Source organism: Meles meles, chromosome 9 (genome assembly GCF_922984935.1).
Source record: "Meles meles chromosome 9, mMelMel3.1 paternal haplotype, whole genome shotgun sequence".
NCBI classification, from domain to species: Eukaryota; Metazoa; Chordata; class Mammalia; order Carnivora; family Mustelidae; genus Meles; species Meles meles.
In genome coordinates, this window is record NC_060074.1 from 66,800,814 (window position 1) to 66,817,316 (window position 16,503).

The following is a 16,503-nucleotide window of genomic DNA, read 5'->3' on the forward strand; positions in this document are numbered from 1 at the left end:
AAAAAAAATCAAGAGCTGGATCCTTACTTAACTGGCTGAGCCACCCAGGTGCCCCTTGGTAGCTAAATTTAAAATTCAATAGAAAGCTTAAAAGACAAATTTGGGAATAACTCTCAAAGTCAAATGAAAACCAAAAATGGCAGGAATACTTAATTGCCTACCTAAGCTTCTTTCTTTTCTGCATTAGTAGCAGGACCCAGATTTTGTTCAGAGTGGCAACATGCTAGTCTAAATAGACTGTATTTCCAAGCTTTCTCTTCAGCTAAGTGTGACTAATTATGACCAATGAGATTTAGTAGAAATCATTAATGACTTCTGGAAATGTTCCTTAAAAGGAGAATAGATGGTTGGGCATTCTTTTTTGTCCCATCTTCTCTTCCTTCTTGCTGCCTGGAATGTGGATATGAGAGCAAGAGCTCCTACAGCCATTCAGGGCCATGGGGGCAACTTTGATGATAGAAGCCATCTAGGTTTCAAGAATAGCAAAGCAGAAGAAAAAAAGAGAGAGAGAGAGAGAAGTTGTTTCAGTCCCTGTTGATTCTGGAGTTGCCATATCAGCCTTGGAATGACTATCTCAGAACTTCAAAATTTAAGGTACTATTACCTTTGAGCCTTCCCCTAACTAAAAAAGTTAGAAAAGTTTTTTTTTTTAATTACAACATTAATTCAGAAAGTCCAATGTATATCAGAGGGGTTCTAGAACAGAAGAGACAAAATGGAAGACTATACAAGAAATAAAATATGAAGAGTTTCCAGGATGAAAGGAATATATGTTTTCAGATTGAAAGCATCAACTGAGAGCTCAGCAAAATAATAAAAAAGAACTACACCAAAATATTTCACTGTGAAGTAAAAATGGGCCAGAAATCTTTCAGAAAGAGAGAGAGAAAAATAAAATACAAAATGCCATACAAAATGTCATCATATTTCTAAATAGCAATACTGGTTGGATGATCATAAAACCATGAATACAAAATTCTGAATTCTGAACCAGAATTCTATGTTCAGTCAAACAATAAAGCAAATATGACTTTAAATGACAACCTTTTCAGATGAGAATTTTAAAAATTGACCTGTATATCTTTTCTTAGGAAGTTACTCAAAGATGTATTTCAGTAAGATGAAGAAGTAAGCTAAGAAAAAGGAGGGCATGGAATTCAGGAAATGGGAACTGTAGCCCAGGAAAGTGACTCAGGGAAGTCCCAGAATGACAGCTGGGCAGGCGGCCTAGAGAAGGACAGAGGACTTGCATGGGGGAACTCTAAGAAAATCAAGAACAGAGATAATTTAGTATTACCTAGATGAATATTTGAACACTAGTATCAACATATATTTGACAGAACTTACAGAACATATGGAAAAAAACGGAGGTATACAGTCATCAAAGCAAATACACAATTATTTTAATCTTGGAAAAACATTTATGCAAACAAAGAAATATAATCATCGTATATTAGTTGGCTCCTCAGAGAACAATATTTTATAATAATAATGATTTAGTTAAAATTGTGACATAATTATTTCAGAGGAAGGGGAGAATGGGAAAGGGACAGTATTAGAAAGAGCTAAATCGGGGCGCCTGGGTGGCTCCGTGGGTTAAAGCTTCTGCCTTCAGCTCAGGTCACGGTCCCAGGGTCCTGGGAACGGTCCCAGGGTCCTGGGATCGAGCCCCGCATCGGGCTCTCTGCTCAGCAGGAAGCCTGCTTCCTTTCCTCTCTCTGCCTGCCTCTCTGCCTACTTGTGGTCTCTGTCTGTCAAATAAATAAATAAAACCTTTAAAAAAGAAAAAAAGAAAGAGCTAAATCCTCAACTACCAGGCCAGACAGACAGAAAATGTCTAAAATTGATAAATCAAGATGCATATCTTTAGAACTAGATATATATTTTTTAAATATACAGACTATTTAGAATATAATTTCATATCAGAACAAACAATTAAAAGAACCTGGAAGTGGTTGTCTCCATGAAGCAGAAGGGGTAAAGCAAAGAACTGCTACTCTTATTTTAAGCTTTTTGGTGGTGTTTGATGTTTTAATTCTGTGCATGTATTAATAAAAACTAATTTTAAAGAAAAGAATGTAAAAAAATACAAAATAAAGTGAGTTGCAATAGGCACAAAACCACTACTACATTTATTGAGTACTTCTAAACAGTGACACAGACACGGGACACATATTACCCCATTCATTCCTCACAACTTTCATTTAAAGGACAAGAAGATGTGGGGTGCCTGGGTGGCTCATTTGGTGAAGTGTCTACCTTCAGTTCAAGTCATGATCCTGGAACCTTGGGACTGAGTCCTGCATGGGGATCCCTGCTTAGTGGGGAGGCTGCGTCTCCCTCTGCCCCTCACCCTGCTTGTGAACTCTTTCTCAAATAAGTAAGTAAAATCTTTTTTAAAAAAGACAAGAAAATGTATTCACTTGGAAAAAAGTCTCATTCTTTGTTCATGCATGAGAGCATGTCCACATAAATCCATAGCAAATACAGCTCCCCCAAAGTATATTTAGAAACCCAACTTAATGACAACTTCTTTTCTACTCCACAATTGTTTATAAAAAATATATTAAAAGTTGTATGCTGGATTCTATACATTTTTTGAAGAAATGCTGTGTTTTTTACTTACAAAAAACAGTTTTCTGCTTTCATTTATCTCTTCTTTTTTCTTTTCTAGTTTTTTTCTCATTTCTATTTCATATAATGCATTCTGTCGCTTTATTTCCTTAGCATCCCTTTCTTCATGTTTTCTCCTTCTTTCTTCTTCCTCTTTATGTTCCTTGATTCTAAAGTAAAAACATAACTAAAATTGAGAGCAAGGCAGAAAAATAAGTTGTATTTTAAAGAAATGAATTAGATTCTAACCTGGGATGATTTGAAGCGGTGGGGAAAGTTATAAATTTCTTTGGGGACAAGAACAGATATATAAAAAGCAGTTATTAAAGCAAATCTAATTTTGGTTAGCACAGAATTGTCAGTATTTTCCTTTCTCCAACATTTGTTTCATTCCTGGCCAAAATTAAGTCCTATGCTAGATTCAAACGTTACTTTCCTTTAGAAAGAACTAGCTAACTGAAGGACATTATAGTGGAATGGTGACATTATTTTACAGAAAAGTCCTTAATCCGTAGTGTTTCTCAACTTCAGCACTACAGTTCTAGTCTCTTAGGAAATGGGCTAGCCACTTTGGCTGTCATTCTTTCTCTAGCCAACATTCACTAGCTATTGATGCCTTCTGTGTGGTAAGCCACACAGGGCTTATGTGTGAGTGCTTCAGAGATCCCTGAGCACCCTCCTTACTGCAGGGCTGTCTTCTGGGAGATGTAGCTCCAGCTCTACGTCTTCAGCCTACCTTCCCAGCCCCATCACCGTCACTATCATGAGCTTCCACCATCAGTACTTGCAAACTCTGAGTGCCTCATCTGGCAATCAATCCTCTGCATACTGGCAAGGCAGCTTAGCCTGAGATGCCTACTGGCCCATGCATCCTTGTCAGCCAATCGAGTGTGCAGGTTGCTCCACTGCCATTCTCTATCTGCTGCTGTCTCTAATTTTTTCTTCCTGAACAGGTAGACACAGGGTAGCTCAACAACAAACTTAGATGAAAAGACTGGGGAATAAACGTTTCTTTCATATTCACCCAATCCAAAAGATTTTTTTTTTTAAAGATTTTATTTATTTATTTGACAGGGAGATCACAAGTAGGCAGAGAGGCAGGCAGAGAGAGAGGAGGAAGCAGGCTCACCTGCGGAGCAGAGAGCCCGATGCGGGGCTCGATCCCAGGACCCTGAGATCATGACCTGAGCCAAAGGCAGCGGCTTAATCCACTGAGCCACCCAGGCGCCCCCCAGAAGAATTTTTTCTTGGAGACTCATCACTCAGCTTCAGAGGGGAAAATCCCTTTTCCCTGTGCCATGGAGAACTACACAGGAAAGTGAGCCAGTAAGTTCACTTTGGTATTATAAAGCCAATGCAGGACAGGAGATTCCCAGTTGATTCATCTGTACAGAGTAAGCAGCTTTAGAGCCACAGTCACTTTCTTTGGGAAGAGCTAAGAAAAAAGTCACTGCAGCTTACAGCTAAACCAGGTTTATGATTGCCCTAAAAATACTAGATTTTTGGGACGCCTGGGTGGCTCAGTTGGTTAAGCGACTGCCTTCGGCTCAGGTCATGATCCTGGAGTCCCGGGATCGAGTCCCATATCGGGCTCCCTGCGGGGCAGGGAGTCTGCTTCTCCCTCTGACCTCCCACTTCTCATGCTCGTTCTCTCTCTCACACTCTCTCTCTCAAATAAATAAATAAAATCTTAAAAAAAAATACTAGATTTTCAAAATTTTTTTATTGTCTATTTGGTTTGTTAGAATTATTAGAAGCAAAGAAGATTCTTTGAGCTGGTGAGATACCCACTGATGAAGAATGGGAGAACAAAATTCCGCACAGAGGGAAGAACCTGTGAGAAGGCCCTCAGGCAAGCAAAGGTTTGACAGGTGCTCAAAGGCTTGGAGATAGGTATGATAGAAGTAGAATAAGTGAAGGGAAAGAGTGGTAGGAAAGGAGGTTGAGAAGATGAGGCCAGATCATACAAGGGTTTGCAGGAGACTGTCATTTCCATTTTCTTTTAAATGAACAGAAAATCACCAAAAAGTTTTAGGTGGGAGAATAATATGATCAACTTTTATTTCAATAAAATCTCTCTGGATGATGAAAGGAGAAGTACTTAGGAAGAGAGAACAGGAGGTCAGTTAAGGAATTGAGGCAGTAATCCATGGGACATGAGGGTGTCTGGACTAAGATATCAGCAGTAATTTTAAGATTCATTTTGGAGAAAAAAATTCAACATCAGTTGCTGATAGATTTGATGTGGAAAATAAATGAACATGAAGAACTGAGGTGTATTCCTAGGTTTCTGATTTGAACAACTGAGTGGATAATGATGCAACTTTTAGAAAGTCCACTGTGAGGGTAGAGAATCAAAATTTTATTTCATATTAGACATTTTAGATTTTTTCTATTTTTGAGACTTCCAAGTGGAGATGTCTTAAAGGCAGTTGGATATATAAAGCTGGGACTCAAAGGAGTGGTCTGAACAAGAGTTAAAAATGTGGAAGTTATTAGATTTAAGATGGGTTTCTAAGCATTAGGAATGGATGGTGATCACTTAAGCCCTCATCTCTCTCTCTGCTTTTTCTCTAGATGATCTGATCCAGGGGAAAATGATGCAAACTATCCTATGATGACTTTTCTTTCTTCTGAGAAGCTGATGAGATAGAATAACAGTAACTGGGTTGTTCTTAAGCAAGGTCTATTGTCTTCTTCCCAGAGAAGACAATAGACCTATCAATAGAAGGAAATAGAATTATATGCAGTATCTATAGATATTATTAAATTTCTTTTCAATAATTATGGTTAAGCTTCTTGGTCAAAACCCCTCCATTTGGGGATTTTGATGTCAGTACGGTCCTTCATTTGCCTCATCCTCATTATGCCCACTGGGCTGTGAGCCACAGGCAGATTCTTATACTGCTGAAATCCCAACAATGGAATAGACTGCCCAGGTCTGCAGCTTAGAGATTGTTTTAAAATGTAGGAAATCTCACTTTCAGGCCCAGGACCAACAATCATACAGTGTATTTTAGTTATCCATTGCTGAGTAGTAACCCCTAAATTTAATGGATTAAAAAAATAAACATTTATTGTTTCACACCATTTCTGAGATTTAGGAATCTGGGAGTAACTTAGCTGGATGGTTCTGCAGAGGTTGCAGTCAAGATGTTAGTTGGAGTAATAGATAACCTGAAGGCTTGAGTGAGGCTGGAGAACCTGTTTTTTTTTTTTTTTTAAAGATTATTTATTTATTTATTTGATATAGAGGAACACAAGTAGGCAGAGAGGCAGGAAGAGAGAGAGGAGGAAGCAGGCTCCCTGCTGAGTAGAGAGCCTGATGCGGGGCTGGATCCCAGGACCCTGGGATCATGACCTGAGCCGAAGGCAGAGGCTTAATCCACTGAGCCACCCAGGCACCCCTGGAGAACCTATTTTTAATTATCTCTTGGCAGGAAGCCTCAGCTTCCTCTACATAGAGCTGCCTGAGTGTCCTTATGCCGTGGCATCCTCAAGAATAAGTGATCCAAGATAGCAAGAAGGAAGTCACAATGCCTTTTATATCCTAATCTCTCTCAGGATGTTACACCTCATGACTTCTACTCATTCTCTTCATTGGAAATGAGTTACTCTGTATAGCCAGCACTCAAGGGAGGGAGGAATTAGACTCCACCCTCTGAAGGGAGGAGTATCAAAGAATGTGTGGACATTTTAAATTACTACCAGGTAATACCTGAATAGCACTTGGTAGTACAATTACCAGGACATGGAAAAGAGTGTTGCCTCTTGGTATCCTCTAATTTCCCTTTCTTTGTGATTAAATGAATTAAAATATGGTCTTTGCTCAAAGTGGAAAGTCATTCCAAATTTTGGCATGCTGTAGACACCCGGCCTACAAGGCACATCATGACCTGGTCCTTGCCTCTCCCCAGTCTCATCTTTAACACTGCTCTCTTAGGCCTCTTATTACAGTCCTCTTGACTACTTGTAGTTACCTAAACCCACCATACTTTAACTCACTTCTGGGACTTCACCCCTGCTATTTCCTCTGCTTAAAATACTTCTACATCTCCACTATTTGCATGACTTATTCCTGCTCAGTTTTCACACTTTGGTGCTAGAACTGATCTTTTCTAAAAAGTAGCTCCTTCTCTAGACTGGATCAGATGTCCATTTTATATGCTTCCACATATCCTGTATGTATATTTGCCAAAATATCTACTATCACACCCTAATTTTTTATTCCATATTTATACCCTCCTCCCCAGATTGTAAACTTCTTAAAGAAAAAAGATAAGTGTATTCATTTTCTCATTTTCAGTTACTAGAACAGTGGCTGGCAAACAGAGATTGTCCAATGTTTATAACAATGAATGGGTGATTGGATAAATGAATTTATTGATGAATGAAAAAATAGCCTATCTTAAAATTCTTCCCCCCAACAGACTCTTATTTAAATTTTTTTTCTTTTCAATTTTAAATAGGGCTCCACACCCAACATGCAGCTCAAACTCACAACCCTCAGATGAGGAGTCCCATGCTCTAACAACTGAGCTGACCAGGTGCCCCTGAATAGACTCTTATTACTCAAGAAAGTGGGGTTAAAACTCTCCTCCTCTCTCTTCTACCACATGGTCCTCTGTATCTATTCAGGTTAATACCAGTGTTAGTATTCCAGTTCTATTGTTCACTTCAAGAGGCTTTTTATGGGCTCATTACCATTCCTATAGTATCTTAAGTGACATACATTCTGAACTGTATAAAACTGACACATGAATCAACATCCAACATAATACTACTTGGTGATAATTCTATAAATTCATATACCTAAAATAATTTATAATAATAGATTTGCATTTTCCTTTGTTGTCCTCAATTACAGAATTGAATGTTTCTTAATAAATTTAAGATATAGAACTTATGGAAATTTGCAAATTGGCAACGCAAACCCACATGTCAAATAGCCTTCCCTTCCTAAGTCCCCATAGTGCAACAAATAGAATGGAAGAAATTCTATACCGCTACTAGAAACTAAATAAAGCAAAGTCTTACCTTATATTTGAATTTTCAAGAAATTTCAGCAAAAAACAGGGCACTTGAGAGTACAATCAAGTTAAGTAATACTTGGACATCATTCACAAAGACAGAGCCCACCAGGAAAAAGAAAGGAATTTAAGGTGACCTCAGAGTCCAATCAACATCTCCTAGACTACACCGAAGATAAGCCAAAGAAACAAACAAATCTTAGACCTGCTGGAACCTCTAACCAGCACATGGAAAGCGCATGGAAAGACCGCCATGGAAAGGGATCCTGTTGGCCTGATCACAGCCTACATGCAAAGGTTATAGGTAGGTAGATGGCCTGTGAAGGTGTTACCACTTTCCAGGTAATTTCCTGGAGATCAGTCTGCTACCTGCAATTATCTCAGAGCCACACAGCCAACATAAGAGAGATTTCTCAAAGGTGACACACTGCTCAAATATTTGCCTCCGTCTGCCAATGGCTCTGTCCCTAACTTGTATAAACCCTTGGGGCTCGACACTGACAAAAAACTACAAAAAATCCAGAGGCTTCCTCTTCCCTTTTTACTAAGGATTACAAGAAAAGAAGACTACACAATATTGTATTTTGTAATTCTATAATGATCATATATTAATAATATGTTTAAGTACAAAAATAATTTTTTCTTTAAAAGTCTAATATTGTTTGGGGAGGAGTCAAGATGGCGGAGAAGTAGCAGGCTGAAACTACATCTGGTAGCAGGAGATCAGCTCGAAAGCTTATCTAAACATTGCAAACACCTACAAATCCAACGGGAGATCGAAGAGAAGAACAGCACTTCTAGAAACAGAAAATCAACCACTTTCGGAAAGGTAGGACTGGCGGAGAAGTGAATCTAAAACGACGGGAAGATAGACCGCGGGGGGAGGGGCCGGCTCCCGGCAAGCGGCGGAGGAATGGAGCACAAAATCAGGACTTTTAAAAGTCTGTTCCAGGGGCGCCTGGGTGGCTCAGCGGGTTAAAGCCTCTGCCTTCAGCTCAGGTCATGATCCCGGGGTCCTGGGATCGAGCCCCGCATCGGGCTCTCTGCTTGGCTGGGAGCCTGCTTCCTCCTCTCTCTCTCTCTGCCTGCCTCTCTGCCTACTTGTAATCTGTCAAATAAATAAATCTTTAAAAAAAAAAAAAAAGTCTGTTCCACTGAGGGACATTGCTCCAGAGGCTAAATCAGGGTGAAGCCCACGTGGGGTCAGTGTGGCCCCAGGTCCCGCAGGGTCACAGAAGGATCGGGGGTGTTGGAGTGTCGCAGAGCTCACAGGTAATAGAACGGAGAAGCTGGCTACAGAGACAGAGCCTCGGACTGAACTCTCAGCTCGGGGTTACCTTGAACGGGTCGCAGGCTGGGTGAGCTCAGAGCGTGGCTGGAGGCTGGGGATACGGGAGTGAAGGCTGGGGATACGGGAGTGATTGGGTGCTGTTCTCTGGGGGCACACTGAGGAGTGGGGCCCCGGGCTCTCGGCTCCTCCGGGCCGGAGACTGGGAGGCCGCCATTTTCATTCCCATCCTCCAGAACTCTACGGAAAGCATTCAGGGAACAAAGCTCTCAAAAGCAAACCCGAGCAGATTACTTAGTCCGGCCCGGTAAGGGCGGTGCAATTCCGCCTCGGGCAAAGACACTTGAGAGTCACTACAACAGGCCCCTCCCCCAGAAGATCAAAAAATATCCAGCCGGGACAAAGTTCATCTATCAAGGAAAGCAGGTCTAATACCTAGGACAGCAGCGGAATTCCAGAGGAGGAGAAAGCAAAGCACGGAAATCATGGCCTTCTCCCCATGATTCTTTAGTCTTGCGGTTAATTCAATTTTTTTTTTCAATTTTTTTCTTTCTTTTTTTTCCTCTACTAATTTTTTTTTAAATATTTATTTTTATTTGTTTATTTACAGCATAACAGTGTTCATTGTTTTGGCATCACACCCAGTGCTCCATGCAGTACGTGCCCTCCCTATTACCCACCACCTGGTTCCTCAACCTCCCACCTCCCCCCCCCACCCCCCTGCCGCCCCTTCATAACCCTCTGGTTGTTTTTCAGAGTCCATAGTCTCTCATGGTTCATCTCCCCTTCCAGTTTCCCTCAACTCCCTCTCCTCTCCATCTCCCCATGTCCTCCATGTTATTTGTTATGCTCCACAAATAAGTGAGACCATATGATACTTGACTCTCTCTGCTTGACTTATTTCGCTCAGCATAATCTCTTCCAGTCCCGTCCATGTTGCTACAAAAGTTGGGTATTCGTCCTTTCTGATGGAGGCATAATACTCCATTGTGTATATGGACCACATCTTCCTTATCCATTCATCCATTGAAGGGCATCTTGGTTCTTTCCACAGTTTGGCGACCGTAGCCATTGCTGCAATAAACATTGGGGTACAGATGGCCCTTCTTTTCACTACATCTGTATCTTTGGGGTAAATACCCAGCAATGCAATTGCAGGGTCATAGGGAAGCTCTATTTTTAATTTCTTCAGGAATCTCCACACTGTTCTCCAAAGTGGCTGCACTAACTTGCATTCCCACCAACAGTGTAAGAGGGTTCCCCTTTCTCCACATCCTCCCCAACACACGTTGTTTCCTGTCTTGCTAATTTTGGCCATTCTAACTGGTGTCAGGTGGTATCTCAATGTTGTTTTAATTTGAATCTCCCTGATGGCTAGTGATGATGAACATTTTTTCATGTGTCTGATAGCCATTTGTATGTCTTCGTTGGAGAAGTGTCTGTTCATATCTTCTGCCCATTTTTCGATATGATTATCTGTTTTGTGTGTGTTGAGTTTGAGAAGTTCTTTATAGATCCTGGATATCAACCTTTTGTCTGTACTGTCATTTGCAAATATCTTCTCCCATTCCGTGGGTTGCCTCTTTGTTTTGTTGACTGTTTCCTTTGCTGTGCAGAAGCTTTTGATCTTGATGAAGTCCCAAAAGTTCATTTTTGCTTTTGTTTCCTTGGCCTTTGGAGACATATCTTGAAAGAATTTGCTGTGGCTGATATCGAAGAGGTTACTGCCTATGTTCTCCTCTAGGATTCTGATAGATTCCTGTCTCACGTTGAGGTCTTTTATCCATTTTGAGTTTATCTTTGTGTACGGTGTAAGAGAATGGTCGAGTTTCATTCTACATATCGCTGTCCAGTTTTCCCAGCACCATTTATTGAAGAGACTGTCTTTTTTCCATTGAATATTTTTTCCTGTTTTGTCGAAGATTATTTGACCATAGAGTTGAGGGTCCATATCTGGGCTCTCCACTCTGTTCCACTGGTCTATGTGTCTGTTTTTATGCCAGTACCACGCTGTCTTGGTGATCACAGCTTTGTAGTAAAGCTTGAAATCGGGGTAACGTGATGCTGCCAGTTTTGTTTTTGTTTTTCAACATTTCCTTAGCAATTCAGGGTCTCTTCTGGCTCCATACAAATTTTAGGATTATTTGCTCCAGCTCTTTGAAAAATATCGGTGGAATTTTGATCGGAATGGCATTAAAAGTATAGATTGCTCTAGGCAGTATAGACATTTTAACAATGTTTATTCTTCCAATCCAAGAGCATGGAACAGTCTTCCATCTTTTTGTGTCTTCTTCAATTTCTTTCATGAGTGTTCTGTAGTTCCTCGAGTACAGGTCCTTTACTTCTTTGGTTAGGTTTATGCCCAGGTATCTTATGGTTCTTGGTGCTATAGTAAATGGAATCGATTCTCTAATTTCCCTTTCTGTATTTTCATTGTTGGTGTATAAGAAAGCCACTGATTTCTGTACATTGACTTTGTATCCTGCCACGTTACTGAATTGCTGTATGAGTTCTAGTAGTTTGGGGGTGGAGTCTTTGGGGTTTTCCATATAAAGAATCATGTCATCTGTGAAGAGAGAGAGTTTGACTTCTTCCTTGCCAATTTGGATACCTTTTATTTCTCTTTGTTGTCTGATTGCCGTTGCTAGAACTTCTAATACTATGTTGAACAAGAGTGGTGAGAGTGGGCATCTTTTTTAACGTTTTTTGATTAGTTTATCTAAAATATATATTTTTTCTTTCTTTTTTATATTTTTTCTTTATTTGTTTTATTTTTTTAATTTTTTTTTCTTTTTCTGAACCTCTTTTTATCCCCTTTCTCAACCCCACAATTTGGGGTCTCTTCTGATTTGGTTACAGCGCATTTTTCTGGGGTCTTTGCCACCCTTTTAGTATTTTATTTGATCCTTCTTATCCTCTTATCTGGACAAAATGACAAGGTGGAAAAAATCACCACAAACAAAAGAACAAGAGGCAGTACCAAAGGCTAGGGACCTAATCAACACGGACATTGATAATATGTCAGATCTAGAGTTCAATGATGATTCTGAAGGTTCTAGCTGGGCTCGAAAAAGGTATGGAAGATATTAGAGAAACCCTCTCTGGAGATATAAAAGCCCTTTCTGGAGAAATTAAAGAACTAAAATCTAACCAAGTTGAAATAAAAAAAGCTATTAATGAGGTGCAATCAAAAATGGAGGCTCTCACTGCTAGGATAAATAAGGCAGAAGAAAGAATTAGTGATATAGAAGACCAAATGACAGAGAATAAAGAAGCCGAGCAAAAGAGGGACAAACAGCTACTGGACCACGAGGGGAGAATTCAAGAGATAAGTGACCACAAGATGAAACAACATTAGAATAATTGGGATTCCAGAAGAAGAAGAAAGAGAGAGGGGAGCAGAAGGTCTATTGGAGAGAATTATTGGAGAGAATTTCCCCAATATGGCAAACGGAACAAGCATCAAAATCCAGGAGATGCAGAGAACCCCCCTCAAAATCAACAAGAATAAGCCCACACCCATCACCTAATAGTAAAATTTACAAGTCTTAGTGACAAAGAGAAAATCCTGAAAGCAGCCCGGGAAAAGAAGTCTGTAACATACAATGGTAAAAATATTAGATTGGCAGCAGACTTATCCACAGAGACCTGGCAGGCCAGAAAGAGCTGGCATGATATATTCAGAGCACTAAACGAGAAAAACATGCAGCCAAGAATACTATATCCAGCTAGGCTATCATTAAAAATATAAGGAGAGATAAAAAGCTTCCAGGACAAACAAAAACTGAAAGAATTTGCAAGCACCAAACCAACTCTACAGGAAATATTGAAAGGGGTCCTCTAAGCAAAGAGAGAGCCTAAAAGTAGTAGATCAGAAAGGAACAGAGACAATATACAGTAACAGTCACCTTACAGGCAATATAATGGCACTAAATTCATATCTCTCAATAGTTACCCTGAATGTTAATGGGCTAAATGCCCCAATCAAAAGACACAGGGTATCAGAATGGATAAAAAAACAAAACCCATCAGTATGTTGCCTACAAGAAACTCATTTTAGACGCAAAGACACCTCCAAATTTAAAGTGAGGGGGTGGAAAACAATTTACCATGCTAATGGGCATCAGAAGAAAGCTGGAGTGGCAATCCTTATATCAGATCAATTAGATTTTAAGCCAAAGACTATAATAAGAGATCAGGAAGGACACTATATCCTACTCAAAGGGTCTGTCCAACAAGGAGACCTAACAAGTTTAAATATCTATGCCCCTAACGTGCAAGCAGCCAACTATATCAACCAATTAATAACAAAATCAAAGAAAAACATCAACAATAATACAATAATAGGGAACTTTAACACTCCCCTCACTGAAATGGACAGATCATCCAAGCAAAAGATCAACAAGGAAATAAAGGCCTTAAATGACACACTGGACCTGATGGACATCACAGATATATTCAGAACATTTCATCCCAAAGCAACAGAATACACATTCTTCTCTAGTGCACATGGAACATTCTCCAGAATAGATCACATCCTGGGTCACAAATCAGGTCTCAACCGGTATCAAAAGATTAGGATCATTCCCTGCATATTTTCAGACCACAATGCTCTGAAGCTAGAACCCAATCACAAGAGGAAAACTGGAAAGAACCCAAATACATGGAGACTAAACAGCATCCTTCTAAAGAATGAATGTGTCAACCAGGAAATTAAAGAAGAATTGAAAAAATTCATGGAAACAAATGATAATGAAAACACAATGGTTCAAAATCTGTGGGACACAGCAAAGGCAGTCCTGAGAGGAAAATATATAGCGGTACAAGCCTTTCTCAAGAAATAAGAACGGTCTCAAGTACACAACCTAACCCTACACCTAAAGGAGCTGGAGAAAGAACAAGAAAGAAATCCTAAACCCAGCAGGAGAAGAGAAATCATAAAGATCAGAGCAGAAATCAATGAAATAGAAACCAAAAAAACAATAGGAAAAAATCAATGAAATTAGGAGTTGGTTCTTTGAAAGAATCAATAAGATTGATAAACCCCTGGCCAGACTTATCAAAAAGAAAAGAGAAAGGACCCAAATAAATAAAATCATGAATGAAAGAGGAGAGATCACAGCTAACACCAAAGAAATACAGACAATTATAAGAACATACTATGAGCAACTCTATGCCAACAAATTTGACAATCTGGAAGAAATGGATGCATTCCTAGAGACATATAAACTACCACAACTGAACCAGGAAGAAATAGAAAACCTGAACAGGCCCATAACCAGTAAGGAGATTGAAATAGTCATCAAAAATATCCAAACAGGGGCGCCTGGGTGGCTCAGTGGATTAAGCCGCTGCCTTCGGCTCAGGTCATGATCTCAGGGTCCTGGGATCGAGCCCCGCATCGGGCTCTCTGCTCCACAGGGAGCCTGCTTCCTCCTCTCTCTCTTCCTGCCTCTCTGCCTACTTGTGATCTCTCTCTGTCAAATAAATGAATAAAATCTTAAAAAAAAAAAAATATCCAAACAAACAAAAGCCCAGGGCCAGACAACTTCCCAGGGGAATTCTACCAAACATTTAAAGAAGAATTAATTCCTATTCTCCTGAAACTGTTCCAAAAATTGGAAATAGAAGGAAAACTTCCAAACTCATTTTATGAGGTCAGCATCACCTTGCTCCCAAAACCAGACAAGGATCCCACCAAAAAAGAGAACTACAGACCAATATCCTTGATGAACACAGATGCAGAAATTCTCACCAAAATACTAGCCAATAGGATCCAACAGTACATTAAAAGGATGATTCACCACGACCAAGTGGGATTTATTCCAGGGCTGCAAGGTTGGTTCATCATCTGCAAATCAATCAATGTGATACAACACATTAATAAAAGAAAGAACAAGAACCATATGATACTCTCAATAGATGCTGAAAAAGCATTTGACAAAGTACAGCATCTCTTCCTGATCAAAACTCTTCAAAGTGTAGGGATAGAGGGCACATACCTCAATATTATCAAAGCCATCTATGAAAAAACCCACCACAAATATCATTTTCAATGGAGAAAAACTGAAAGCTTTTCCGCTAAGGTCAGGAACATGGCAGGGATGTCCATTATCACCACTGCTATTCAACATAGTACTAGAAGTCCTAGCCTCAGCAATCAGACAACAAAAGGAAATTAAAGGCATCCAAATCGGCAAAGAAGAAGTCAAAATATCACTCTTCACAGATGATATGATACTCTATGTGGAAAACCCAAAAGACTCCACTCCAAAACCGTTTGAACTTGTACAGGAATTCAGTAAATTGTCAGGATATAAAACCAATGCACAGAAATCAGTTGCATTTCTGTACACCAACAATAAGACAGAAGAAAGAGAAATTAAGGAGTCAATCCCATTTACAATTGCACCCAGAACTATAAGATACCTAGGAATAAACCTAACCAAAGAGGCTAAGAATCTATATGCAGAAAACTATAAAGTACTGATGAAAGAAATTGAGGAAGACACAAAGAAATGGAAAAATGTTCCATGCTCCTGGATTGGAAGAATAAATATTGTGAAAATGTCCATGCTACCTAAAGCAATCTACACATTTAATGCAATCCCTATCAAAGTACCATCCGTTTTTTCCAACAAATGGAACAAATCATCCTAAAATTTATATGGAACCAGAAAAGACCTCGAATAGCCAAAGGAATATTGAAAAAGAAAGCCAAAGTTGGTGGCATCACAATTCCGGACTTCAAGCTCTATTACAAAGCTGTCATCATCAAGACAGCATGGTACTGGCACAAAAACAGACACATAGATCAATGGAACAGAACAGAGAATCCAGAAATAGACCCTCAACTCTATGGTCAACTAATCTTCGACAAAGCAGGAAAGAATGTCCAATGGAAAAAAGACAGCCTCTTCAATAAATGGTGCTGGGAAAACTGGACAGCCACATGCAGAAAAATGAAATTGGACCACTTCCTTACACCACACACGAAAATAGACTCAAAATGGATGAAGGACCTCAATGTGAGAAAGGAATCCATCAAAATCCTTGAGGAGAACACAGGCAGCAACCTCTTCGACCTCAGCCGCAGCAACATCTTCCTAGGAACATCGGCAAAGGCAAGGGAAGCAAAAACGAACTATTGGGATTTCATCAAGATCAAAAGCTTTTGCACAGCAAAGGAAACAGTTAACAAAACCAAAAGACAACTGACAGAATGGGAGAAGATACTTGCAAACAACATATCAGATAAAGGGCTAGTATCCAAAAATCTATAAGGAACTTAGTAAACACAACACCCAAAGAACAAACAATCCAATCAAGAAATGGGCAGAGGATATGAAGACATTTCTGCAAAGAAGACATCCAGATGGCCAACAGACACATGAAGAAGTGCTCCACATTACTCGGCATCAGGGAAATACAAATCAAAACAACAATGAGATATCACATCACACCAGTCAGAATGGCTAAAATTAACAAGTCAGTAAACGACAGATGCTGGCGAGGATGCGGAGAAAGGGGAACCCTCCTCCACTGTTGGTGGGAATGCAAGCTGGTGCAACC

The 16,503-nt window shown here is 39.8% G+C and overlaps 1 protein-coding gene across 1 annotated transcript in view; it reads right to left on the minus strand.

Moving 5' to 3' along the window:
* CFAP210 (cilia and flagella associated protein 210) overlaps positions 1–16,503 on the minus strand; it is a 43,900-nt gene that overhangs the window by 15,197 nt on the left and 12,200 nt on the right. The window contains exon 5 of the mRNA XM_046019290.1: positions 2,627–2,783. Coding sequence (XP_045875246.1) covers positions 2,627–2,783 — 157 coding nt within the window. The remainder of the gene's footprint in view (positions 1–2,626; positions 2,784–16,503) is intronic.